At 42.6% G+C, this 27,293-nt stretch overlaps 2 protein-coding genes across 4 annotated transcripts; both read left to right on the forward strand.

The window, feature by feature from the left end:
• The first annotated feature begins 258 nt into the window (after nt 1-258).
• Nucleotides 259-2,233, forward strand: LOC115675322 (homeobox-leucine zipper protein ATHB-40). Of its 2 annotated transcripts, none has more exons than XM_030597926.2 (3): nt 259-513; nt 931-1,274; nt 1,632-2,233. In XM_030597926.2, the coding sequence occupies exons 1-3, from the start codon at nt 420-422 to the stop codon at nt 1,920-1,922; spliced, it is 729 nt and encodes a 242-aa protein (XP_030453786.1). In that variant the 5' UTR covers nt 259-419; the 3' UTR covers nt 1,923-2,233. The 2 variants fall into 2 exon arrangements, with proteins under 2 accessions (XP_030453786.1, XP_030453787.1); XM_030597927.2 differs by having other exon boundaries at nt 263-513; nt 934-1,274.
• A 14,173-nt stretch (nt 2,234-16,406) lies between these two features.
• Nucleotides 16,407-20,043, forward strand: LOC115664530 (uncharacterized). 2 transcript variants are annotated; one of them, XM_056303553.1, is made up of 5 exons: nt 16,407-16,932; nt 17,397-18,365; nt 19,090-19,137; nt 19,222-19,621; nt 19,814-20,043. In XM_056303553.1, exons 1-5 carry the CDS (start codon nt 16,675-16,677, stop codon nt 19,831-19,833), a joined length of 1,695 nt encoding a protein of 564 aa, XP_056159528.1. In that variant the 5' UTR covers nt 16,407-16,674; the 3' UTR covers nt 19,834-20,043. The 2 variants fall into 2 exon arrangements, with proteins under 2 accessions (XP_056159528.1, XP_030442312.1); XM_030586452.2 differs by having other exon boundaries at nt 16,408-16,932; nt 19,222-19,658.
• Nucleotides 20,044-27,293: the final 7,250 nt, after the last annotated feature.

The following is a 27,293-nucleotide window of genomic DNA, read 5'->3' on the forward strand; positions in this document are numbered from 1 at the left end:
CAGGTGGGTTTTGTCCAAGGACCATGGTTGTCTCGGGAACGGGTATTGTTTAACGGGTTCGTGGGAGTATCCGATCCATGTAATCTTTTGTTTAACAGGCGATGCTTCTTGTCACAGTCAGAGCGATACAGCGACAGCTTCTAAACCCGCGTATTCACTTTGTTGTACCCCAAAAGAGAAGTAATAAGAGTTGTAAGAAGCCTGCTGTCTTCTTCCCCCACCATTTTCTGCCACGCCTTCTCTTCTCTCTCTCCTGTGGGCCAACTCTCTCTCTCTCTCTCTCTCTCTCTCTCTCTCTCTCCACGTTTGCCCATAATATAAGACACCGCGTAGATTCTCTTGTTCCTCTTCTGTGAGATTTAAAGAGTGTATGCTGCTGAGTGTCTGCGTGAGTTAAGAAGACGCAGAGAAGAAGAGAGATGGATTGGCATGGCGACTTGAGAAGTTTCAGTAACGTCTCTTTCCCTGAATCTTCCATTGGCTTTCTCAACCCCAACTTCGCCCAATACCCTGGTATGTTTCCATGTATATCGTTTCCTTTTCCTCTTCTCGAGCTTTCTTCTTGCGAATTCATTTGACTTCAATGGAATGCATTTATTCTGCATTTTCTGGGTGCTGTAGATTCTAATGGCTTTTTCATTCAAGAAGATACGCATAATTAATTCAACCAACACCTTTCCTTAAAGAGAATAGCAAAAGAAAGGAGGACGAAAGAGGAAACTCCATTTGCAGGCAATTATTGGGTTAAAAAAGGAGCATTCTAATAAGGGTAACTGAGATCTTCCATAGATTATCTGGGGAAGTTGTAAAAAGCAGAAAATGATTAGTTATAACGTGTGAGAAAAACAATTTGGGAAAACTATTGCGTTCTTGATGCCTCCCACAAAGCAAATATGACAATGCATCGACATCATACATTTTCATCATTAGTAGGTATGGAGCTGAAGCACCACCACCACCACCACCACCCGCCGTCGTCCTCGATGGCCGAGGCCCAGAACGACGCGGTGGTAGCGGGGGCGATGGACAAGAAGAAGAAGCTGACGAGCGAGCAGCTGGAGATGCTGGAGAGGAGCTTCCAGGAGGAGATAAAGCTGGACCCGGACCGGAAGATGCGGCTGTCTCGCGAGCTCGGGCTCCAGCCGCGCCAGATCACCATCTGGTTCCAGAACCGCCGGGCCCGGTGGAAGACGAAGCAGCTCGAGCGCCTCTACGATGCCCTCAAGCTGGAGTTCGATGCGGTCTCGAGGGAGAAGCTCAGGCTCCAGGAGGAGGTACTTATTTGTGTATGACGATGCAAAATGAGCATTTTACACTCTCTCTCAAAATGCAATCCATGCACATACTAAGAAATCATATATATATATATAATTATATTGCAAACAAAATTTCGAATAGCATGAGATATAAGTTGGTCTACTAAAGCACAACGGCTTATCCGTGAAATTTACTAGTTGGAAAAAATAGTATTTTCATGTGAAAATTGCATAATTACTTCTCATAATGTATTAGAATCATACTTAAATTTATACGAAATTCCAACTTCGGGTTATTTTCCACAATAAGTTGATAATACGACTGACTGACATCTTTCGACTAATTTGGCCTCCCCCCCCCCCCCCCGCCGAAAGGTCTCAAGATTGAAAGCCATTGTGAGCGACATCCAAGTGGCCAAGAAGAAGCAAGTCTCCACCGGCTACACCGACATCTCCGGCGACGAGACGGTGGAAAGCACTCGCTACTCCGGCGAGGTCCGCCACTGCGGCGACCTCCCGAGGGGGGGAGGAGGAGGAGGAGGAGCGACGCCGACGGCCTCAACCACCCAACACCACCACCTCACGGGCTCGAGCTATCAGCTGTTCACCCTGCAAGACTACGAGTCCAACTCCTACTGGGGCGTCCTGCCTTCATCATACCCATGATGAGAACTGACCTCCCCCAGAAAAAAAGAAAGAAAACACTGTAACCTCTGACTCCAAGCTTGATGAGTGTTTTAATTAAGCTCTATAGGGTATGTAGGGACTGATCATGGTAGTGTTTAGGGAAGTAGAAGGGGAGTGCCCCTCTTTGCTGGTGACCTTTTGTTGAACTCCATAGACTTTCGAGTTAGTCAAACTTTTTAATTGAGCTTCTATATAGCTTTGGTGTGAAGTAATCTTCAAGCCTGTTGTGGAGGTCTTTGGAGGTTCTCTCTTTGATATTTCTCTGAAGAAGAGTTGCTGTATTCCATCTACTAAGTATAATTTGTCAAAGATAGATCAATGTCCTAATTAAGTAATTGACCAAATTACCTTGTCCATGAGTCTCTCTTGGTCAAACTATCAATGTGATAGTCTCTCTTGACCAAATTACCTTGTCCATAAGGTACTAAAAGTTTATCTTGAATGACCAATTCCAAATATGCCCCTATATCGGTTCGGGATTTTCAAAGTTGCCCAGGAACAGCAGTCCATGTGTCTGAGTCGCACCGAAAGCGGATGGACGTTGAAAAAAGTTTAGACGGTCGTGAGCCATGTCCGTCTCATGTGCATCTGTGCACGTCTGGGAGAGGGCATAATTGTCCGAAACGTATGAAATTATACATATTTAACAAAATCAAAATAAATGATATGAAATTTAGAAAGCATCAAGAAAAAGGGTCCACCTATTTCCATGGCCTCCACTGATAAAGCCACAGCCTTCCAAACTGTTGACCGCTGGAGTGAGGGAAATGCCCTCGACGACGCCTCCCTTTTCTCTCTCTCTCTCTCTCTCTCTCTTCTGCATCGACTCATGAGACGAAGCCCAGCTATTTTTCTTTCGTGGAGTTCATTAGATCGAGCTTGAACTCTCCCAAACCCACCAAACAGACGAGGGACACACATGTTCATGTCCGATGCCAATCGTTCCTCATCAAACAAAAAAGTCGACCGGACTTTGCTTGGTGTTCAGTGAGCGCTGGAATGCTTCGTCTGGCATGAGGATGCAATGGCTAACCAGCTTGATAAGTCAACTCTGTTAAACAGTGAACTAAAAAGATGAGAATGGGTGGCAATTGCCAATACGTGTTTTGTGTTTCAGTAATAGAATTGTTTGTTACATTCTTCGGCTACATATTGTGATGTCTTTATATAATACAAGCTAGGGTTACGGAATTAATGAAGAATAAAATCATGATCTCTTCTCTTTGGAAAGAATTGATCTTGCTTGATGAGCGAGTGGTGGAGAGATTGTAGCTGAATCAAGACACGTCATTGTGCTCTTTTCTCTTTGGAAAGAATTGATCTTGCTTGATGAGCGAGTGGTGGAGAGATTGTAGTTGAATCAGGACACGTTATTGTTTCCTTTGACACCCCCCTGCAAGCTGATGTGGCGGAACACACAGTAAGCTTGGACTGTAGAAGTCGAAAGCGAGCTGTGGAGAGCCCTTTGGTGAAGATATCGGCAGGTTGATCGGTAGTGGAGATGTACTGAACATGAAGTTGATTTTTGGCAATCCGTTCTCGCACAAAGTGGTAATCAATTTCCACGTGCTTTGTCCGAGCATGAAAGATAGGATTCCCTGTCAGATAAATGGCTGAGATGTTGTCAAACCAAAGAACCGGAGGGCCTTGCCAAGAAACACCGAGATCACGTAAGAGAGCCTCGATCCAAATGAGTTCAGCAGTTGTGTCGGCTAAGCTTTTGAATTCGGCCTCTGTGCTGGATCGAGCGACCGTCCGTTGCTTACGGGAACTCCATGAGATAAGATTTGAGCCAAGGAATATGCCAAAGCCGCCAACTGACCGTCTCGTGTCATGGTCCCCAGCCCAACCTGCATCAGAAAAAGCATGGAGATGGAAATTACGGCTGCTAGTGAAGAGTATGCCATGGTGCTGCGTGCCGCGAACGAAGCGTAATATGCGTTTAACAAACTGCCAATGGACCTCCGTGGGTGCATGCATGAACTGACAGGCAGTGTTGACAGCGAAGGCAATGTCGGGCCGAGTGAGAGTAAGATACTGCAATGCACCCACAGTACTACGATAAAGAGACGGGTCCGAGAACAGCTCACCACAATGAGAAGATGGAATATCCGAGCCCGCTACACATGGGGTGGTGACAGGCTTCGCATCCTGCATTTTTGCTCGGGCAAGAAGGTCGGCTGCATATTTTATCTGGTGAAGAAGAATACCATCCGAAGTGCGTTTTAGTTCGATTCCAAGAAAATAATGAAGCTCACCCAAGTCTTTGATAGCAAATTCCTTTTGTAGAGACTCCAGGAGAGTAGACAATGGAGTTGTAGGGGATCCTGTAATAATGATGTCGTCGACATAGATGAGCAGGAAGATACTGTATTGGGCTGTATGCAGTATAAACAGTGAGGAGTCAGCAGTAGAAGCTACAAAACCTATGGAGACGAGAAAATTACTGAGACGTTGGTGCCAGGCACGTGGAGCTTGTTTCAAGCCATAGAGAGATCGTTTTAGGCGGCAGATATGATGAGGATGGTGGGGATCAACGAAACCAGGCGGTTGATCCATGAATAGTTCTTCGGTGAGATGACCATGGAGAAAAGCGTTCTTGACATCTAGTTGTCGGAGTTGCCAACCCCGAGAAAATGCAACTGCGAGGACTGTACGGATCGTGACATGTTTCACCACCGGACTGAAGGTTTCATTATAGTTGATTCCCTGCTGTTGATGAAAGCCCTTTGCGACTAATCCGGCCTTGTACATTGTTCAACATGAGCCATCCGCACGAAGCTTGATACGAAAGACCCATTTGCGGCCAATGGGCTTTCTGTCTTGAGGAGATGGTACAAGCTCCCATGTCTGATTTTTTAGCAATGCGGTGTACTCTTCGGCCATAGCTGCCCGCCAATGCGGGTCTTTTACCGCTTGACTGTAACAAGATGGTGTAGATGGGACGGCTACCAAAGTGGTGAGTGCATAGGTGTGATCCTTTTGCACATGTCGGCGGGGAACGGTGCTGTCTCGAAGTCTGGTCACCATGGGGTGGGCTAGTGGCGCCGTTTGTGGTGGCGGATTGGTAGCCTGCTGGATTGTGGTATGTGTGATATCTTCAGTGGTAGGAGATGGCACTTCTGGTTGTAGTTGGAGAGATATTGAGCGGGAGGTGGAGGGATTGCCGTGCACAGGTGTCGGCATGTGAGATGCATCAGTCCTTGGCTCCTGCATATGTGAATCATCAGGTTGCAAATGTGTCAGTGGGGGAACATAAAGGGGTAACTCCAATGATGCTGGTGGGGACACATTTGATGATTCGTCGGTGACGGGAGCAGCAAACGGAAAAACAGTCTCATCAAAGGTGGCATCTGCAACTGTATAGAACCGTTGTTGTTGTGGAGAATAGCAACGATAGCCCTTGACACCTGAGGGATATCCCAAGAAAATACATCGATGTGACCTGGGCTCTAGTTTGTGCTTGGCATAAGTTCGTAGGTTCGGGTAGACAGCGCAGCCAAAAACCCGAAGATGCTCAATGGATGGTGCGGTAGAAAAAAGTACTTCCCAAGGGCTGCGCTGCTGCAGAACGGGAGTAGGCAGTCGATTGATAATCTGAACTGCACTTTCAAAAGCAAAATCCCAAAAATGAGAGGGAACAGATGCATAGTGCATCATGGCCAAACCCGTTTCAACCACATGTCTGTGTTTGCGCTCGGCCGAACCGTTTTGAAGGGCCAGGCGAGGACAGGATGTCCGTTTATAAATGCCACACTCCTGCAATAATTTTTTAAAAGATGCAGAAAGAAATTCTCCGGCACAGTCACTTTGGATGGCTTTAACTCGGGTATTGAGTTGGTTTTCAACAAAGTTTAGAAAGACCACGAAGATATGTAAAAATTGATCACGAGAGTTGAACATATAAAGCCAAGAAAATTTGGAGTAATCATCAATAAAACAAATATAATATTTATTATTTTGATGAGACGTTACAGGAGCTGGCCCCCAAATGTCAAAATGAACTAATTCTAGGGGAGCCTTGGATCTATGAAAAGTGGGAGGATGAGGATGAGGATGACTCTTACTAGAGGCACATGCCGAGCAAGTTGGTTGAACAACTGACGACTTATTTAACATGCGAGAAATAGTAGAATATGCAGCATGGCCTAAACGATGGTGCCAACGGACAAGGGAGCTGGACTGAGATAGGTAATAAGCTGAAGGAGAAAGCTTGGATTGATTCGACAGTTGATAAAGTCCCTGATTAAGGTTCCCTTGGAAGAGAATCTTGCCCGTACGGCGGCACTTCACAGAAAAACAATTAGGTGAGAAAATGAAATCACAATTGTTTTCCTGTGAAAATTGACGAACGAAAAGTAAGTTTTTCTTTATAGAGGGAACAACTAGGACATTGGACAAACGAAAATTTTGAGAAACAAGAGTACCTATATGGGTTATCGGGAGGCTAGACCCATTGCCTATGGTAACATGTTGGTTGCCTATGTAGGGCTGAAGAGAGGACAATTGAGATGGATTATTTGTGACGTGGTGTGTAGCACCGGAATCTGGATACCACGGGTCCGAAAAGACTGATGGTGGTGGTGGAATTTCAACAATGTGGAGCTGTGGTGCCGAGCCTAAAGATTGTGGTGGAGGCCCACGATCTCGGCACACATTGGCTCGGTGGCCAAAGCGATTACAGATTTGACATCGAACACTACCCCTCCTTTGATTTCTGTAATTTCCTGCATTTGGAGAGTAATTTGGGGCTGAATTTCGAGGGCCAAAGTGCTGTCCACTTTGCGGAAATTGTTGCCCAGGCCGTGGTGACCTATCCATACAAGAAGGAAGCTGTTGAGGTGATTGGTGTGCTGTCCGCGTCATGAACGCTGCTGGAGGGGAGGTGATGGGCTTAAGCAAATCAAGTCGTGCCTCATGAGCCAAGAGCAGCCCGTGTAGAGACTCACGTGTAAGGGATTGGTACTGACTTTGAACGGAGATTGACACTGCTAAATTTTGATATTCCGCTCCAAGTCCCCTGAACAGATGAGTTTGATATTCTTGTGAAGAGATGTTCTCACCAATCGAGGCAAGTTGATCAACAAGGAAGGCTGCTTGCTGTAGATATTCTGTGATTGTTTGATTTCCCTTACGGAGAGTTTGAAGTTGCATTTGTAGATGTGTGGCGCGAGCACTGTTACGTGCTTCATATGATTGAGCCAAGAAGGACCATACGGCTGCTGAAGAGCCTAAATTGGAGAGCTGTGCAACGATGTTGTCAGCTGTGGAATTGAGAATCCACCCCAAGGCAATTTGATCTCGAGTAAACCATGTTTCATATGCTAGATTTGGTGAACTTTTGGTGACACCATTCTCACTAATTTCAGTGATAGTGTGTGGAGGGCATGGTTCGGTTCCGTCCACAATTGACAGGGGTCGACTGGCCCGAAGAAAGGGGAGGAGGCGTACCTTCCATATGATGTAATTGTCTCCGGTTAATTTGATACCAACCGCAGGACATGTGATTGATCCAGATGAGCCCCCTGTGGGAGGGATGAGAGGACATGGTGGGATAGCATTCTTGATGAGGTCAGTTGGATTAGCAACACTTGGGATTGGGTTGCTTATTGTTTGATTGCTAGCTGCTGCGTTTGGGGAAGTTGGGGATGAATTTGAATCTGATTGGTTTGCCATTTATGCTTTCGCAAGATATGGCTCTGATACCATGTTAAACAGTGAACTAACAAGATGAGAATGGGTGGCAATTGCCAATACGTGTTTTGTGTTTCAGTAATAGAATTTTTTGTTACATTCTTCGGCTACATATTGTGATGTCTTTATATAATACAAGCTAGGGTTACGGAATTAATGAAGAATAAAATCATGATCTCTTCTCTTTGGAAAGAATTGATCTTGCTTGATGAGCGAGTGGTGGAGAGATTGTAGCTGAATCAAGACACGTCATCGTGCTCTTTTCTCTTTGGAAAGAATTGATCTTGCTTGATGAGCGAGTGCTGGAGAGATTGTAGCTGAATCAGGACACGTTATTGTTTCCTTTGACAAACTCCACTCCATTCCTCGGCAGATACAAGTAGAGTATCCATCACGGAAAGGTGCAAATCCTCATCATTACATTAGGAAGGACGAGGGATCAGAGGATCCGATCCAGTTCTTAGCTTTCTGTTGGTATTGAAGCAGCCATGGATCATTACGTGGGTTGCTCTGTGATGATGAAGCGAGTCTGCTGTAAGTCAGATGGCTCTCAAGTCTCATGTGGAGAAGACGTCGGTAGATTAAAGAGATTCATATGGGGCGTTATCTTTAGTAGAAAGGAGGCTGAATTTTTTGGAAAAATTCTTAATAAGGACTTGAAGTGTCATCATTTTCTCAAATAAGGGCATGAAATAGACTTTGTGCCAGATAAGAGTCTGAAGTGCCTTCATTTTTTTGAATAAGGTTATGAAATGGCTATGTTTATTTCAAATAAAGGCATTGGTATTTTCATCTTTTAACTTTTTGCGATTTTTTTTCCCTTTGTTCTTTTTCCGGTTTCTCTTTGTTCTTCGCCAGTTGCCGGCCACCGGCGAAGCCCGGGCGAAGGTTGCCTCGCCCGATGCAACCCTCGTCCTTCGTGAGGTTGCCCTCGCTGGCCATGGGCGAGGCCGGGCCTCACCAGATTTGGGCGAGGCTGCCCTCAAAAGCCACAGGCGAGGTTCGAGGGCGGTCGGCGAGACCCTTGCCCAGGCAAGGCCGGCCCACACCTATGGCTTTCGAGGGTGGCCTTGCCCAGGGCAAGAGTCACTTTGCTAGCAGTTAGCGAGGCAACCCTCACCTAGATCTGTTGAGGCAACCCTCACCCAGCCCTTCCCGGGCTTCGCCAGTGGCCGGCGACCAGCCACTAGCAAAGAATAGAGAGAAAAATAGAAAAAAGGTTAAAAGAAAAAAATAAAAAAGTAAATTAAAATTAAAATTGTCTCTGGAGCTATTGATTGGTCGAAATATTTCGCCGGCCAGCGATCGGCGAGGTCAGACCCTTATTTGAAACTCTCTTGGCCTCTCCAGGCCCTTATTTGATACTGACATGCCACTTCAAGCTTTTATTTGACACAAAGTCCACTTCATATCCTTATTCGAGAAAATGAGAGCACTTCAGACCTTTATTCGGAATTTTCCCCAATTTTTTTACATAACATAATATCTTTAGAAATCATACTGGAAGACAACAATAAGGGATGAAATAAAGTTTTATTTACCAAAAACAAAGCGTAAAAATCGAACCAATTTAGCTCGTTTTCATCTATTTTCACAAGGGATCACTAGAATTCTAATTTAAGCCTCGCCCGCCGAGTGAGGTTCACCCTCGCAGGGGTGAGGTCACCTGAGGCTAGCGAGGGGTGACCTTTGTGGAGCCTCGCTCGAAGTTGGCGAGGCCGACCCTTACTGCCTTTGACAAGGCTCGACCTCGTTGGATCTGGTAAGAGCGAGCCTCACTTGAGGCCAGAAAGGTCGACCCTTGCCAATCTTGGGTGACCTTGCCCCTACGAGGGTATGCCTTGCTCAATGGGCAAGGTCAGCCCTTGCCAAAGGCCGGCAAGGTCGGCCCTCGCCTGTGGTTGGTTGCTGGTCATCGAGGAGGCCTGGCGACTGACGGAGGAAGAAGGGAAAAAAAATAAAACAAAAAACAAAACAAAAAATATTTAACAATTTTGTTAAAAAATTGCAAAAATTGTCCACATCATTACCGGTGTGCCACATAGGACGGCCGACGTCCAAATTAGCAATTTCCGGCCAAAATTAATCTGATGAACTATATTGGCAAATTGTTAAAAGGTTTATGACTAAATTAGTTAGATCAAAAGGTTTATGACTAAATTGGCAAAGTGACATTTTTTGTAATTACCCAGAGGACATAAGATAGACATATGCTTGTCCAAATTTGAGTAATGAGAGCCACGAACACCGATAGTCATTCTTTCGAATTAAATTAGCCATCAATTCCTATCAGACGGAATAAAAAAAAAAGCAACCGTCGTGGAATTCAGAAAAAATTTGACCGAAAATCCCACATGTAAATTATATTTGAATCAAGCTAATGAAAATTCCGTTTAATTTCATTAAAAATCGAACATTTACAAAGTTTAGTGCAATGAAAATCTCGGTCCATTGCATTTCCCAGCTAATTTTGGCCGTGGAAGTAGAAGCTCCCTTCAAAAGAAAACTAAAGTAGAGAGACGGAGAAGGGCACAGTTTGAAGCAGGATGAAGGAGATAGCGTTGGTGGTCGCCGACACCACCGTGATCCGATGAGGCATCACCCGGCCGGTGTGGCGTGTTAACCCGACGATCACCGCCACCGCAATAGATAGAGGGGACACAGACTAAACGGGAAGTCCATGGAGGAGTACAAGAAGAAATCGGGAAAATTGTCAAAAAAGTCCTAAACCTATTGTACGGCGGCCAATTCAGTCCTAAACCTTTTAAGTTTGCCAATTCAGTCCTAAACCTTTTAAATTCTTGCCAATTGAGTCCTTCCGGCCAATTTTGGTCGGCTGGCGCTGACGTGGCCGCCGGCCGGCGCCGGCCGTCCGGTTAACGCTGACGTGGCCGCCGGCCAGCGCCGGCCGTCCGGTCAACGCTGACGTAGCAATTTTTAATTATTTTTTTCAATTTTTTAATCTTTTTTTTTTCTGCTTTCTTCCCTCTGGCCGGCCAGAGGGGAGGGCCGGCGAGGTCGACCTTGCCGGCCTCTGGCGAAGCTCGCCCCGCCAGCCACCGGCAAGGGCGAGGCGAGGTCGGCCGCGCCGCCATCGCGACCCGGGCGACGGCGAGGCGAGGTCAAGCCTCGCCGTCGCCCGGGTCGCGACAGCGAGGTCTAGGCGAGGTCGGCCTCGCCCGGCGAGGCGAGGTCGAGCCTCGCCGTCGCGACCTAGGCGACGGCGTGGCAAGGTCGAGCCTCGCCGTCGCGACCCAGCGACGGCGAGGCTCGACCTCGCCTCTGGCCGGGCGTGATGAGGTCGGCCTCGCCATGCCGTCGCGACCTAGGCGACGGCCAGGCGAGGCCGACCTCGCCTCGCCCAGCCAGGGGCCGGCGAGGTCGACCTCGCCGGCCCTTCCCTTTGGCCGGTCCGCGGTCGCCGGACCGGCCAAAGGGAAGAAAGCAGAAAAAAAAGAAAAAAAAAGATTAAAAAATTGAAAAAAAATAATTAAAAATTGCCACGTCAGCGTTGACCGGATGGTCGGCGGCCACGTCATCGCCGGCCGGCCAAAATTGGTCGGAAGGACTCAATTGGCAAGAATTTAAAAGGTTTAGGACTGAATTGGCAAACTTAAAAGGTTTAGGACTGAATTGGCCGCCGTACAATAGGTTTAGGACTTTTTTGGCAATTTTCCCATAAGAAATCTGTTGTCTTCGACTTTGTTGATGGAAGTCAACAAGTTGTGGAGTTCCAAGAGCTTGTACACGGAGGCCAAGGCAGCGAGGGGGTTCTGCTATGAGTCATTTTTCACTTGGTTTTTCCTTATCCATCTCTTTTGCGTTCTCATTTTCTTTGGATTAGATCATTTGGGCGTAGAAGAATCATTGACAAGTGGCTTTGTTAGAGAAGAGATCATTCATTGGTATAGCCAAACTTGCTTGAAGTTGGTCATTGGGTTCACTAGGGTTAAAGATTGGATAGAGGAATATGTTACTTTGTTTTTGTAATCTTGATTTATGTGAACAAACCCCTCTCCTCTTGGCTCATCTTCTCATTAAAAAATGACCGCCTTCATTTTCTCTTCTATGCATCCATGGCCGCTTTAAAAGAGCGACGAGCGGCTGCAATGGCGGTGGTTGGAGAGCAAGTGTGGAGCACCAAATGCCTTTCTTATTCGTTCCCTCTACGATGATGCCTCGTTAGAATGTGGTGACGGCAAGCAATAACAACAACCACCGCCTTCATCTCTCCTTTGTGCAAAGGCGGTGGCAGTGGCTGGCATTGGCGTGGCTGCCGCCGCCACCTCCATCTCCATCATCCTTGTCGCACAAATTTAGAGATTAAATTAGGTTTTTGAACGTGAAGAGGCATGTGGCTCGCGGCCATCCAACTTTTTTAACATTTGATAGCTCTTGGGGCGATTTGACACATTTCGTACAATTATGGGGGCTATTTGAGAATTTTATATAAATCCAGGGGATAATTTGGATAGTTCATGGGCCAATTCTTTTTGGTAGCCCATGACCATATCAACTTCTAATTTTAGACGGCATATATGGCCAATTTTTAAGGTAAAACATCTTGACGTTGACTGTAGTACAAATGGGTGTCTCGAGCTCATTTGCCACGATGTTCGGAATGGGTCACTTGGCCAACTTTCATCGCTTCCAATGCACGGCAATCGATATTTTTGGAAAGCCAATGTTGGGGGTTCTTGAACTTTGAACTGAAGTCCCACTTCTTTAAATTTTAAAAAAGGGGAAATTCCACTCGGGTCCCAACACTACCATTAACTAGAGTTTTGGCGTTCTTAATAAACTTGTTCCCGACGCACTTATTAGGCATACTAAGGGCCCGTATGACAACTTGCTAAATAGTAAATATTTTTGTTCTTTTGTTCCCAGAATCAGTTTGGGAGCAGAAATTCGTTTGTTAAATTTTTTGCGCCCGGGCACAATTTTGCAAAAAATTGTTCCCAGAATCAATTTTGGAATAGAATCAAGAAGCAAAAAAAAGTAGCTTTTTGATTCTGTAACAATTTTTCCATTTTTGATTTTTATTGATTTTCTTCTTTTTTTTGGTTTGTTGTTGTTCTTTGGCCTGCCGCCCGTCACCCACCGGCCACCAACCACCGGACGCCAACGACTGGCCACAGGCCAAGGCTGGCGAGGGCGGCTCGCGGCCGCGACGGCGAGGCCTCGCCGTCGCCACCCAGGTCCGTCGCCTAGGTGATGATGGCAAGGGCGGCGGCGAGGGCTGCAACGCCCTTGTCGACCCTGGCCTATAGCCGATCGTCGGCGCCGGTGACCGGCCATGGCCAAGGAAGGAAAGGGAAAGAAAGAAAAAAAGAAGAAAGAAATATTAAAAAATTCAAAATATTATTAATAAAATGAAATTTTGTGTAGTTACCAAACGCATTTCTGTTCTTTTCCTATTCTAAAAATAGAAATTTTCGGCAGTTACTAAACGCCTTCAAATGCTTAGAAATTGTTTCCGGGCACAGAATAAAAAATAATCATTTCTGAGCAGAATCTGTTTCCGGGCACAGAATGGTTGCCAGCCTAAATTAGACTTGATCTTCTGACACAAAAAACAAAAAAAAATTAGACTTGATCACGAGTCTCACGGGCCTCGGGCTCGCTCAGTCCCTGGCCTGATTCATGAGGGTTAGAAGACTTTCTAGACTTATTTGGACCGGGAGCATTTAGTTGGAAAAGGCTGGCACGGCGTCTATACGTAAAAATTCTATGAGGGACGGGCTTGCAAAAAACATGTAGGCCCGTTCGCAAGGCTCACCGGACCCCCCAACGGTCACCTTTATGATGTATAAGAAAATTTTCAATTTAAAAACACCAATTACACACTTCATTAGAACAGTTAATGCATAAAAGGTTAAAATATTTTCTCATTCAATCACTTGACGAGTGGCGCGAGAGCAATTGGGAACGAATTCCATTTGCTTATTAACGAAATAAAGAAAATAAATCTTCAGTCCCTTGACTTTATGTATAATTAATATTTAGAAAATAGAAACATTTTTCGTAAATCATGCTTAGCGAGTATTCATACAACTATTAACATAACCTAAAAAAAAAAAATACACATCCACTGTCTTGTCATGTTTATTTTATTATATATAGTTAGAGTATAAGCCCCGGATATGTTCATTCTTGTGATCGCAATATGGCACTTTATTTTGTTTCTGTGATTGCCACGTGGTGCATAATTTTGTCATTTGGCTTACATTTGACCAATAAAAATTGGTTTATTAATTTGTTATCCCAAAGTTTTGTCTTTTATTGAGTTTAAATTTCAAAGAATAAAATCGATAAGAGAAAAGTATCTAAAATATATTCTCCAATTGATCTTTTAAAAGAGAAAAGATCTCATTGATCTCTTAAAAAAGAAAAGATCTCATATATATCCTCCTATATATGTATTTTCATCTTTTTGTCATTAATTTAAATTCGAAGAAAAAAGTAAGTAGGGACAAACTATTTGGATCACAAAATTGACAAAAAGTGAAAATATACAAATCTTTTGATATACATAATTTATTCGGTTAATGGAAAATTAAGCTAGAAAGAGAAGTATATTTTATTAGATAAATAATATTTATATTTGAAGTACAGCTTATTTCTACATGTGAATAAGTACACAATTTATCCACTTAATCTAAAATTATGTTCAAATAATGTGAAGGATAGCTTGCTTTCTGACTTCTTTTACTTAATGTTAATTAAGTATAGCTATTTCAATAACAACACTTTGATAGGATAAAAGAGATAAAAATTTTAGTGTAGTACTGTATTGTTCGACAGATTTTTGTAAAATACTACAATAAAAAATAGATTTAAATAATGGATAAAAAGAAATGATCTCGAATATAAATTTAGGCATTTAAAAAATTGAATGAAAGCGACATTCGAAGAATATTACACAATAAAACAAAATAGAAACGTTTGAATAAGGTAATGATTCAAAATCTTACTTTCTAATTTTTTTGACGATTCATATACCGAGCAAAACTTCGAGATCAAATTTTCAAATAGCATTGGATATGTCTAACTTATAAAAATTCTTTATTTGGTATTTTCTACGCTCAATGGGTTACAGCTCCAAACGATATACATGCAAAAGTACATGTGAATGTACGTACACCAACATATGCAAGCGCGCTAGACTAGTTAAGCGGCGATCAATTCAAATTATATGGAGTGAGCTCATATTTTTCGAAAAAATAAAAGGTAGAATTTTAAAAACACGTATTTGTCAACCCTTTCTCTAAGCAAGGACTTCGTCTTTCATTTTTTTTTTAACATTATATCTTTTACTTTTCGACTCTTGCGGGTCATGCTATTTTGCTATTGTTTGAGGGGGAATACTTGAAATGTTTTGAAAAACCTGCAATTTAAATCTTCTAATATAATATATTCGTGATACTTAAAAATTTGAGTATCATAATACAATTGTGGCCAGAAAATTAGTAAGTACTCGATTGGTAAAACCAAAAAATAAGTGCTGAAAAATTAAATAATGGATATTAAATGCTAAATTCATTAGGTGTCGGTATAGAGAGTTATTTGATAATAGATGTAAATTAAATAATAAATTTTATTAATTTCACACTCAATATGAAATAGAGAGCATTATTATTAGAAGGTTTTGACAATGTAACTGGTAAAATTCCAGTTTCCGTTGAATATATTTTTTACTTAATTTAAGCAAGCCATTCCTTACTTATCTCATCAAGTGATTTTCGACTTAAAACGAGCAATTAAAGTATGTGCAGTTAGAGGTTATCAAATGCACTTAATGATATTAAATTCATAAAAAAAATTAATTTTCGTTACTTAATGGGGTTATCAAACATGCCCAACACTACACCTTGATAAAATCTCACAATATTAAGGGTTAGTTCGTTTCATGGAAAGTGAGTGATTTGGAAAACATTTTCTGAAAAATGATTACTTATATCATTTAGAAAAATTAGTCAACGGAAAATGTTTTCATCATTGATAACAATATATGCCTAACTATTTTCATGGGTGATAAAATATTTTTCCATTAATTTATTTTTGTAAGCGATAAAAGTGATTATTTTTCGAAAAATGTTATCCAAATTACTCATTTTCCGTGAAACAAACGCAACCTAAGCTCGTCAAGATGTGTTTAGTAGTGCATAAGATGCGTATAGTTTTTTTTTTTTGGTCTGTCTTACGTTGACTCTCAACTTAATCTCAGACTTTTGTCCCGCCTCTTCACAGAACTTGAGAATCGAAACCCACATCTGAAACTAAACGTCCTTACCTTACCCTTAACCCCCTGAGAAGGTGGAGAATCGAACTCCCCACCTCCCTCTTCCTAAGAAGGAAGGGTGGCCACCGGGACATGCGTACAAATATAGACTACTCACATTTTTATGCGTAACACGTTAATCCATTCAATTAAATCGTGTTCAAGCGTGGGATTAACTCAAACCAAACGTAATCGGGATCACGTCTAATCACGTGTGTGCCCCCCCGCATGTCCAGCGAAGCCGGCCCAAGCCCACATGGCGCCCCCTTACAGATCAGACGGTGGGGAGGACACTAGGACAGGACACCAGCACCAGCACCAGCACCACCACCACCCCCAATGATTGATCACGATGCCACCTCAGCCCCGTGGGGCCCAAAAAGCGCTCCGGATAAAAAAGCAAAAAAGAAAAAGGGAAAAGACCCGACCCGACGCTCACCCTTACGGGCCGACCCGATTACTTGTCAAATCTCAAGAAGGCACGAACGACAATTTCACAGAGATGACTTGACCTAAACTCCGATAGCTTCACTCCGAGACAAAACGCCTGCCACACCCGCCGAGAAATTTCTTCTTCTTCGTCGCCGCCGCCGCCGTCGCCGCCGCCGCCGCCGAATCAGGGACTCCGTTTGAGCTGTCGAGGGCCCTAGGGAACCTCGTCGAGGACCGGAATCGCCGAGGAGGGGTTTCTCGATTGTGACTTCCGTGCTGTTTTGTTGGGATTTTCTGGTTTCTGTGGAAGGGGGGAGCGGGGGAATGGCGGAGAAGCAGGAGCGGCGGCGGCAGCAGCATCAGGATGAGGAGGAGGAGGAGGAGGAGGTGGAGGACCGGAGCTGCGAGAGCAGCGACGACTGCTATACCTCGGAGGACGAAGGGACGGAGGACTACAGGCGTGGGGGTTACCACGCGGTCCGGATCGGGGACGCCTTCAAGGGCGGCCGTTACGTCGTCCAGGGAAAGCTCGGCTGGGGCCATTTCTCCACCGTCTGGCTCGCTTGGGACACGCAGAGTTCCGTACGTCTCTCTCTCTCTCTCTCCCCCGTAGGTGAAATGGCGACATGTACTTGTTTCGTGTGCTTTGCTGCGTTTCTAAGGGAGTCGGGGAATGACACGGACTGAAGTAAAGTTAAATACTTGATAGTGAAACGAAGTGATTTTGTGCGCGTGCGTGCGTGTGTTTGGTTTACGTCTGCTAGTGAAGATTGCAGCAGGTTAGGGGGAGGAAACTAGATTAGAGACTGAAGAAATTAATGTAATTGGACATTATTGGTTGGAGAATGAGTTCCTCATATGCTATGTGCTCTGTTGAAACTTGAGTTTTCCCCATATTTTCCCAGCAAGTACACCTGTGGCACCGCTATTGTTCATAATTTCTTGTCCCTGCTGCTTTAGGTCCTGTTTAGCCAACAGATTTGAATTTTCTGATGAATGGTTCTTATATTTCTGCCTTTTCTTCCCCAAATTGTTGGAAATGCCAGCGGTATGTCGCTCTGAAAGTGCAAAAGAGCGCTCAGCACTACACTGAGGCTGCCATGGATGAGATAACCATCTTGCAACAGATCGCGGAAGGAGACCCGGATGATAACAAATGCGTGGTGAAACTGTTGGACCACTTTAAGCATTCAGGTCCAAATGGACAGCATGTCTGTATGGTTTTTGAGTACTTGGGGGACAATCTTTTGACTCTCATTAAGTACACTGATTACCGTGGACTTCCTCTTCATATGGTAAAGGAAATTTGTTTTCATGTCTTGGTGGGTTTGGATTACTTGCATAGGCAGCTATCCATCATACACACTGATCTGAAGCCGGAGAACATTTTGTTGCTGGCGATGATTGACCCGTTGAAGGATCCCAGAAAGTCGGGTGCTCCTCTTATCCTTCCTAACAGTAAGGAAAATAATGTTTCCATCGCTGGGGTTGGTAAAGATGTTAGAGCTTTGAATGGGAGTCTGACTAAAAATCAGAAGAAAAAGATCAGACAAAAGGCAAAGAGAGCTGCTCAGGTCTGTGTTGAGAAAAAAGTTTCTGTGGAAGCCGAGTTGACTGCTGAAACGTCTGCTGCAAACGATACTTGTCAGAACACAAAATCTGACTTGGGGGCTAATGATGATCAACCCACTAGTCCTTCAAAATTGACAGAGGCTGGTGGAATAAAGGATTCTGGCATGCGAGGTAATAAGAGGGGTAATCGCTCCGTGAGGCAGAAGCTGCTTGCATCTGTAGACCTGAAATGCAAGTTGGTCGACTTTGGCAATGCATGTTGGACTTACAAACAGTTTACAAATGACATCCAAACAAGACAGTACAGGTGTCCGGAGGTTATACTTGGATCTAAGTATTCTACTTCAGCTGATCTTTGGTCTTTTGCTTGTATTTGCTTCGAGCTTGCCACTGGTGATGTACTATTTGATCCTCACAGCGGTGACAACTTCGATAGGGATGAGGTATGGCATCGTCTGGAACTATTTACATTTATTTGCAGATCTTTTGTTCGTCAGAGACATTGACTTCCTTTCTCTCCATTTGGATGCTGCAAATAATCGTCCTTTGTTCTGAAGGTTCAGAAAATCATTGGATGACATTGCTTTTGTTGATTTAGCATGTTATTGGTTAAGTACCTTAAATAATGTCATACGCACAAAAACTTTAATTTTCCCATGAAGCAGAGATCATTTTTTCCGATTGTTAGAATTACATTCACAATGTCTCTTGAAGAAAAAAAGCTCTTCTAGATGCTTTTGGGTTGCTTAACAACCTAAATATTCATTAAGGAGGGAACTCGAGTGAAGATGTGTATCATTTCTTCGTAATAAATGAGTTGGACTTATCATATACGTTTTTCATTGAAATATATACGGCCATATGTATGCTTCAGAAAAGGATTAAACTGAATTATTTGAGGGGCATGCATTTTTCTGCTAATGAGATTGCTTTCCTTCTTATGGTAAATGTGTTCATTTCAGCAATTTTCTCCTTGAGATTTGTTGATAATGATGAATTCCATAACCTCTCTGCATTATCTAATAGATTCTTATCCTAAAAAGATGAACAAGAATGTGGAGTATTGTAGCTATAGAATTTTGACCATCCTAGTTTGTTTTCAGCTAAGCTAACAGATAAATTTGGAGTATAAGTTCACTTAAGTTGATACTAAATAATCTGTTTTAGGATCACTTGGCATTGATGATGGAGCTCCTAGGAATGATGCCTCGCAAGGTGAGAATGTCTCTCTGTGAATATTTTGCGTCCTATGTTCACATACACATTGTATCTAACGCGTCACATTGTGTCCAATATTAGATTGCTCTTGGTGGTCGGTACTCTAGAGACTTCTTTAATAGATATGGTGACTTGAGACATATCCGGAGGTTACGGTTCTGGCCATTGAACAAGGTTCTTCTTGAGAAATATGAATTTAATCAGCAAGATGCTGATGAAATGACCGACTTCCTAATTCCCATCCTGGACTTTGTTCCTGAGAATCGACCAACTGCTGCGCAATGCCTTCTACATCCGTGGATTAATGCAGGCCCTCGTTTGCTGGAGCCTTCTGTTCCTTCTAATCAAAATCAGGTGACTGAAGTTGTCAATTCAGAGAAATTTACCAAGGAGAAGGATGATAGGGAGGCGGTGGAAGTTGGTGTAGGAAATATTGCCATCAATTCTGATTCTCAATCCATCAAAGATTCCCCATCTGGAGGTAAAGCCCCAAAGGCAGCCACAGTTAGTTCATCTAGGTAGGATGTTTGTTTTTGTATTATTTATTTTTAGGTGCTTTTCCTCATACAGTGTTCTGCATTACTGTGATCTTCTTGTAGAAGTCCTCAGTATTTTTTTTGCCTTTGATGTACATTTTTGTCCTGCGGATAGATAAGATCAAGTCCTAATGCAGGTGAATTTCAAGCTTATTGACTGCAAAAGATGAGACTTGAATTTTCCAAGCATCACTTTCTCAGGCAAAATTATGTGGCATCATGTACCATTCTTTCATGTGTAACAGGTCAGTGTAGCCTTTGCTATCCGCTGACTTGCCCGATGTAATGAAAAGTTAATGCAATTTTTGTACCTCACACCGTTGTTGAAATTGGACTGATTGGTAATTTAAAAAATTTTGAGTTCTAATGATGGCAATTATTTTCGTACTTGATATACCAACTTTTGTGTTACTCTTGAAGTAGATACGAGCCTAAAATGTCACAAACTATTCCAAAGAGCTGGCAGATTAGAATATAAATGTTGAATACTAGAGATGTGAAGTAAACTCATATCATGTGCAACCTCTATCTTTGTTGATTGGTCTGTGCCTTCATGGACTGGGAACATTGTACTTGCTTGAACATATTTTCTTCAGTTAATCCATCTGGCTGGCTTAATTGAAATATGAAATCGGTGGGAAAGGTTGAAAAATGAAGTAGGAAGAAGCAAAACACAATGTGGAATGACATCGGACTAGCGTGGGAAGGATAGAGGAATCCAAAGGTACATTCCTTTTCTTCCATCCCCTTCTTTTAAGAGTGGAAAGCTTTACGGTAGTAGAGATGAACTTTGTAACAAATAGTGGACTTGTCAGAACAAGAATTGTGTGTTATTTTTACGCCACCTTCTTCTAGATAATTGAATGGGAAATCCCTGCATGGTTCCGCTGGCTGATAAAATTTTGCAGGGCTTGCGAGTTTCCTTATTCTCATGCAATAGGTATGATCATTAGAGGAGATATGAGGTGATGGACGCTGCAACTTTTGCTTGCGAGGTTCAGCACCTGAGCACTAGTTCATATTGTGCGGCTTGGACCAAGAGTTAATGTGATTAGACCTATTTGTCAGTACTTCTGCGTAGACTCTTAAGAGATAAGTCTAATGAGACCTTCATGCAGGACGAGTCCCAAAGAAGTAAGCTAATTTGATAAGTTGAAGATAAATCACAATGAACTATACTTCAAAACCAGTAAGTTACTTTAGGTATCGCGCCTAAAAGCTCCATACACATCACATCCTGGGATTAAAAAAAGAATCATGTTAAGCAGAGAGTTGCATTACACAATTCAAAGCAAACAATTGCTAAAATAATAGTCTTCACTCACTACTGAATCAGAAGAACTAAAAACACATGCATACTCTTCTAAATTTCTACTCCAACTTGAAACATAAAACCTTAAGAAGCATAAATCCTACTTCAAGTAGAATATAGGGACATAACTCTCTAGAGATTCTACTAAGTCAACTAGAAGAAGTTCGACCAAAAAAACTAGGAGAAGAATCCTTAGCCAGAAAAAAGAAGACTCCTAATCCAAACTGGAATTTTTTTTAGGGTTGTTAATTAATGCAACAGTCTAATTTCACTAAAGCTTGGTGAAAACATCCATGTTTGATCATCAACTTGTTTGATTGCATGAGACCTACTTACAAAAGCCTAAAATATGTATGATTGAAGTCTCAGAACTTATTAACCATTTTCTTTGCTAAAAAATGCGTGACTGAGAGATGACCTTGATATAAGCGTATCAGTTATGCTGTTCATGCGTAATGAATTTTGATCATATAGAAGGGCCTTTAGCGAGGTGTCCTCTGGTATGATGTAAGCCTCGGTTGTCTTCCTCTGCAGCGCTGTTGGATATGTAGCACATTCAATAGTCATTGCAAATCAGAGTTATATCTGTTTTATGATTCGATGATATCTGAGGAGAAATGGTCCTCTGTTCTTTGGTGTCTGTTGTAGCTGTACAATCTCACGAGGATTGTCAAAGTAGATCTAGAAGCAACATCGGTGGCTTCTGCCAAAGCCCTTTTTCTGATGGCTTGAAGCTTGGATTGAGCCAATCTCTAGTGAGGGAATGACATCTTGAAACTTCCTAGTTAGACAGTTCCTTGTTCCTGGTCTGCTTTACTTGGTTTTGTTTCCATAGGCTCATAAATAGATTCTTCTTGCACGGTAAAAAGAGATTGTTACCCGGGTATTAGTGTCACGCCCTTTTGAGTTCCAATCTCAATATGCTTTTTACCTATATTTGTTTGACTTTGTAAGAGAGAGAGAGAGAGAGAGAGAGAGAGAGAGAGAGAGAGAGAGAGAGAGAGAGAGAGAGAGAGAGAGATGATGATGATGATGCCATGTGACTGGTAGTGTGAGATGTAAGGCTTGAAAAATCATCCGACTTGGTTCCCATGTGAGGCAGAACAGAACCTAAAACTAAGCGTATATTGACAAATACTACAATGTGTCGAAAGGCATTCTTCACAAATTCCACCCTATTCAATGGCTACTGCAAAAGCTGAAAAATCTCATGAACTCATGATTATCAATCATCACAATTCTCTTCTCGATGCCAATTACCCCTGCAAAGCAATAAAAGAGACAAAACCACTACATGAATAACGGAAAGATAACAGATTCTATGCGCAAAAGAGGTGGTGAAACGTATTTAGAAGTTTCAATTCTAACGATAGAGAAGGCCAGGGAGGAGTGGGATTACCCATGGAGAGACCATGAGCAAAGTTGACACCAGACAGGATGAATACGATGAGGCAAGCTCTTCTCACGAACGTTTATCAGTTTACTCACCTAGAATTGTCCCAAGAGACCGGCCAATATCGAAACATTCACAAGATACAACGCTGCAAAAGGGCAAAAAAGAATGACCCGAAAATCACGGTTCAACGTCGACTGGAATATTGATTTTCGTCTTGTTGGGTGCTGAACTAGAAACAAACTAAGAGGAGTGCAAGTTGGAGAGTCCTACAGAAGGGAGTGGGAAATCTCTTAAGCATGTAGGACACCACCACAGACAAGGATGACAGAGAACATCATGACAGACGTTGCCGTCGCGCTAGCTACCTGTAAAACGAGAACGAGCTCCAGAGTTACGTGGGGAGAGTTGTGCGGAAAGCACACTCCAGGACCTCAAATTCGGGAGATTTACTATTTTCCTTTCTTTGATCAAGGCGAAACTGCAGTAATCAATGAGCAAATTCAAAATATTATATCATTTAGGATGCCCACTTGATGTACACCTGAATGTGTAGTTTATCATCGTGTGATGCATGCATTTTACCAACTTCTGGAAGATGAAGCGTTTCAACAAAACTTTATTTCTGACCAACAAAACAGAAAGCTCCTGCTGCATAAATTAAATAGCCAATTGTTTGCACTCTCACGGATGATTGCTGATCACAACATTTGACCGATAGTTAAGGCAACAATATCTAATTGAACTTTTCTCGTTAAAGAAAGACACTAGATAGGTATCCATCATATATACCTGAGGAATGACTCCAATCTCGAGGAGATGCGGCCCTAGAATGAATCTGCTGCCTGAACCCAGAAGACCCCCGACGCAGCCTCCTAAGATGCCGCAGAGCACACGCAGAACGCAATGTGCACTGCGGTCCACTGGATCGTGGCCTTGCATATGGCTTCGGTGTTAGCGGTGCACATAGGCTTCCTGTGCTCTCTGTACAATTTCACTGCTTCATATCCAAATACAGCTATTGCGATTGGGAACTGTTGAAGAAACAAAAGATTTAAGACATGGCAAGTTTTATTCAGGAAAATTATAGCGATGTAATCGTTAGGGAAGTGGGTTTGTTCTGTTTTTTATGTACCTGCAAGCAGAAAAGCAACCAGTACCATGCCGGATCTAGCGAGGGCAACCCTAGCTGCGTCGGGCGAGGGAAGCCCTCGCCCGGGCGGGCGAGGGTCGCCCACGCCCGACTCAGCGAGGGCGACCCTCGCCCGCCCAGGCGAGGGCTTCCCTCGCCCGACGCCGGCGAGGGTCGCCCACGCCCGACTCGCGAGGGCGACCTCGCCCGACGCCGGCGAGGGTCGACCTCGCCGGATCCGGCGAGGGCGATCCTCGCCGGCGTCGGGCAAGGGAAGCCCTCGCCGGTCGGGCGAGGGTCGCCCTCGCTTGAGTCGGGCGTGGGCGACCCTCGCCCGACTCCGGCGAGGGTCGCCTCGCTAGATCCGGCGAGGGCAGCCCTCGCCTGGCCCGGCGAGGGACGGCCTCGCCTGGGTCGGCGAGGGGCGGCCTTGCCTGTCGCCGGCCATGGGCAAGGTTGCCTTCGCCCAGCCCTTCCCGGGCTTCGCCGGTGGCCGGTCGGCCACCGGCAACCGGCCGGTGAGGGGAGAAAAGAAAAAAAAGAAACGAAAAGAAAAAGGAAAGAAGAGGAAAAAAAAAAGGAAAAAAATATTTAAAATTAAAATGCTGACTGTACATGCTGGAAAAAATTATTTAAAATAAAAAATGCTGACTGTACACGCTGACTCAGCCTCCGGCGAGCCACGTCGGTGTCAAAAATTAATAAAAAATGTCACGTCAGATTTCCGGTCAAATTGGCATTAAAGTGATCTCTTTTTCTCCGACTTGGCACCAAAGTGATCCGAAAAAAAGTTATGGCACCAAAGTAATCGTCGTACACAAGTTATGGCACTTCTGGTGTACTTTTGCCCATTTATTAGCTTAGGTTAAAAATAATAATGTCAATTAACTAGAGCTAATATTAGATATAAAGTTATTAGGGTTAAAAATAGTATGTAATGCATGAAGCCATAAGAACTAGGTTCAATGGATTCAATTAAGGCATGTGGGATAAAATAAGATGAGACTTAAGACATTTGTCTAAGCTAAAATAGTGACAAATGGAATGGTTTGATTGAAAATATGAAGATTTTAGGTTATTTTGGGTAGATATTTTACATTGTGATAAATAAACAGGGAAATCGGTATCAGTTTGAAACGCCGGTAAGAAAATTATTTTGAAACAACTAAAATTATTAACAAAATGTATAGAGCAATAGAGACACTTTAACTCAGTAAAACTTTAATGTTTGAAAATGATTTGATATGTATTTAGGAGCGTATTGGTCCCCATTGACAATTATTGTACTAATTATATATCTTTCAATAATTCTCACTGACTTATTTTCTTAAATAATATCAACCATAATGAAAATTTTGATTGTCACACTCTTGTCGATTAAGATTTGGTTGGCGAGGAAACTAAGAGTCTTATTTGATATTAGGTTGGCCACTTCAAGTCTAATTTGAGACAAGGTTCAAGGATCACTTGGGGTCCTCTTTTGAGAAAAAAGGTTCTACTTTAGACCCTTATATAAAATTTTACTCAAATGAAATTATGAACACACGAGGTACATGATATACCGATGATATAGAATAATAATTGGCTACATTTACTATCACTACTTCATTTACTTCCCATAAATGCCTTTTGTCTACTCTTAAGAAGCTTTTATTGGAGGCCTCCCAAGCTAAGCCACCTTGAAAATCATTGTACCGGATTAGGACCATTGCTGCGCCTACTATTCACGGTATGCATGAACGGGAGTGCTTGTCTCCATATTTCCGTCTTTCTCTTCGATCGAGCAAATGGACATGTTGTTATGCTCCATGTTGAAATACCGTGTATACCCAACTCTATATCTGTTTAAATATACGATGACAAGTTCTATATTAAGGATCCTAAATTACAAGAGATCGATTATTCTCCTTGCAAGGAGTACATTTCTTGTACCGTTTGTGCATTTTATTTGCAACTAGGAGCTGTTGCAACCCCCCGACGTGGCACGTGGTTGGAGAAAAGACAGGTTTGGAAGTAATGTCTAAAGGCAGGTCATCAGCCCTTAGTTAGGCGTGGGATCTCCTAAGCCCTTAGTTAGGCGTGGGATCTCCTAAGCCCTTATTTTGCTTGACAATGGATTCATTTTGAGTTTGATTTAGTCTATAAATATTCTAGGTGAAACAGGAATTGCCACTAACCTATTGGAATCGGCTAGAAATCAAGTGAAGCACGAGAGTTTGCCTTACTTCCTATGCAACCAGAGATTTTCGAGGGTTGGTGTGACATCTAGAATTTTCGACTTTCGATAATAGTATTTAGGATACTTTTCCGTGATCGTTATCACCCGGAGTTCGATGTGTTTGAATTAAATTGATAGATATTAACATATACGTTGATGGTATAGAGTATGGGTAATTGATTTACTGCCATATTAGTGATAGTCCTCAAATTGCATATTTGATGATATTCAAGTTTTAAATTTATTGAGATTTTTCTAACATCTGATATCTTTCACTAATGATTTTAGTGAGTTCAAAATATTTTTCAGATTTATCAATGTTTGAAATGGACATTGATTTCCTTATTTATTACTAGTTTATTAGATACTTTGGTAACTTATCAAAATATCTACTTTGGACTCATATAATTATACCACTTGTAACTTTTCTATTTGAACACATTTTTAGCTCAATAATGTGTTAAGGAAACCTCATAATAGATTTTGAAGTTGACAAAACTGTCCATGTGAATTTTGTAAGTCTGATAAATACTCTGAAGTATTTTGATCCAAGTAGATATATTCTGAAAATGGTAATTCTAATACTTCGAGAGAACTAAACTTTCTAGACACTTAGACTTTAAGAGGACCAGAAGGAAGATCTTAGACTTTACTGGAACCACATCGAGAAGTTCAGACTTTACTCTAAAAGTCACTCAAACTTTATATTAAGCAGATGAAGAACTTCAGACTTTATTTCTAAAAGGTTCATACCCTATTGAAGACCCACATTGACTTAAATTCTGGATGTGAAGTAAGAACCAGAAGTTATCCAGACTCCGAAACTATTCAGAATGAACATAACGATTAGTGATCTAGCATGGATTTCGCAGAAGGAAAGTTTCGATTGACTCAATCTTAAAAGGCTATAATGCAAAATTGATTGACAATAAAAAATTAAGGTAAGTATATATCACAGCGGATAAAGTTATACTTATGGAAACCAATATTCTGGTTGTATGGGCGGTCAGATTCAGCGGGATTCAGATTTTGTCAACCAACGGTTACTCAATCCATTTTATACAAATCTTTCCAAGTTGAAGATTGGAAGATGATCCTCTGAAAACTGTCTAATGGCTAGTTTGGAAGTAGATGAGTATAAAATAAGATTAACGAGGAGCAAAAGGTATAGAACAAAAGTTAAGAATCAACAAGTTTAAAGTCTGAGCATACTCCGATTCTACTACTTGTCTCTCTTGAGCCTAACACTGAGATCTTGAGGGATATTTTGTAATAGTGATTGTATGAGATATAAAGTTCTGTCATTCACAGAGTGATATCACTCAGAACTTATAATCCTTTTTGATCACATAGTTGAATCTAGCCAATAGGTTGTCAGCGTGGGAGAGTGGACGTATGCTTGATCTAAGCCGAACCACTATAATTTCTTGTGTGCAGTCTCTTTATCCCTAAACTCTTATTCTATCTTTTATACTGCACACTAGCACATTGTCTATAAAGTCTACTCGGAATCTGAATATCTTCAGACTTTAATCTTGATCATTTGTTTCCGCTTTAAAAAT

This window comes from Syzygium oleosum, unplaced genomic scaffold (genome assembly GCF_021117445.2).
Source record: "Syzygium oleosum isolate NSW1041296 unplaced genomic scaffold, Sole_v2.1 Sole_v2.28, whole genome shotgun sequence".
Taxonomy (NCBI): domain Eukaryota; kingdom Viridiplantae; phylum Streptophyta; class Magnoliopsida; order Myrtales; family Myrtaceae; genus Syzygium; species Syzygium oleosum.

What these genes read in the sequence shown, in the direction of transcription:
- LOC115675322 (XM_030597926.2), top strand. Translation starts at nt 420, where the DNA reads ATGGATTGGCATGGCGACTTGAGAAGTTTCAGTAACGTCTCTTTCCCT. An exon ending in CAACTTCGCCCAATACCCTG is followed by an intron (nt 514 to 930) that starts GTATGTTTCCAT and finishes TTTCATCATTAG; the next exon opens with TAGGTATGGAGCTGAAGCAC. An exon ending in AGCTCAGGCTCCAGGAGGAG is followed by an intron (nt 1,275 to 1,631) that starts GTACTTATTTGT and finishes CCCCGCCGAAAG; the next exon opens with GTCTCAAGATTGAAAGCCAT.
- LOC115664530 (XM_030586452.2), top strand. Translation starts at nt 16,675, where the DNA reads ATGGCGGAGAAGCAGGAGCGGCGGCGGCAGCAGCATCAGGATGAGGAG. An exon ending in CTTGGGACACGCAGAGTTCC is followed by an intron (nt 16,933 to 17,396) that starts GTACGTCTCTCT and finishes TGGAAATGCCAG; the next exon opens with CGGTATGTCGCTCTGAAAGT. An exon ending in ACAACTTCGATAGGGATGAG is followed by an intron (nt 18,366 to 19,089) that starts GTATGGCATCGT and finishes AATCTGTTTTAG; the next exon opens with GATCACTTGGCATTGATGAT.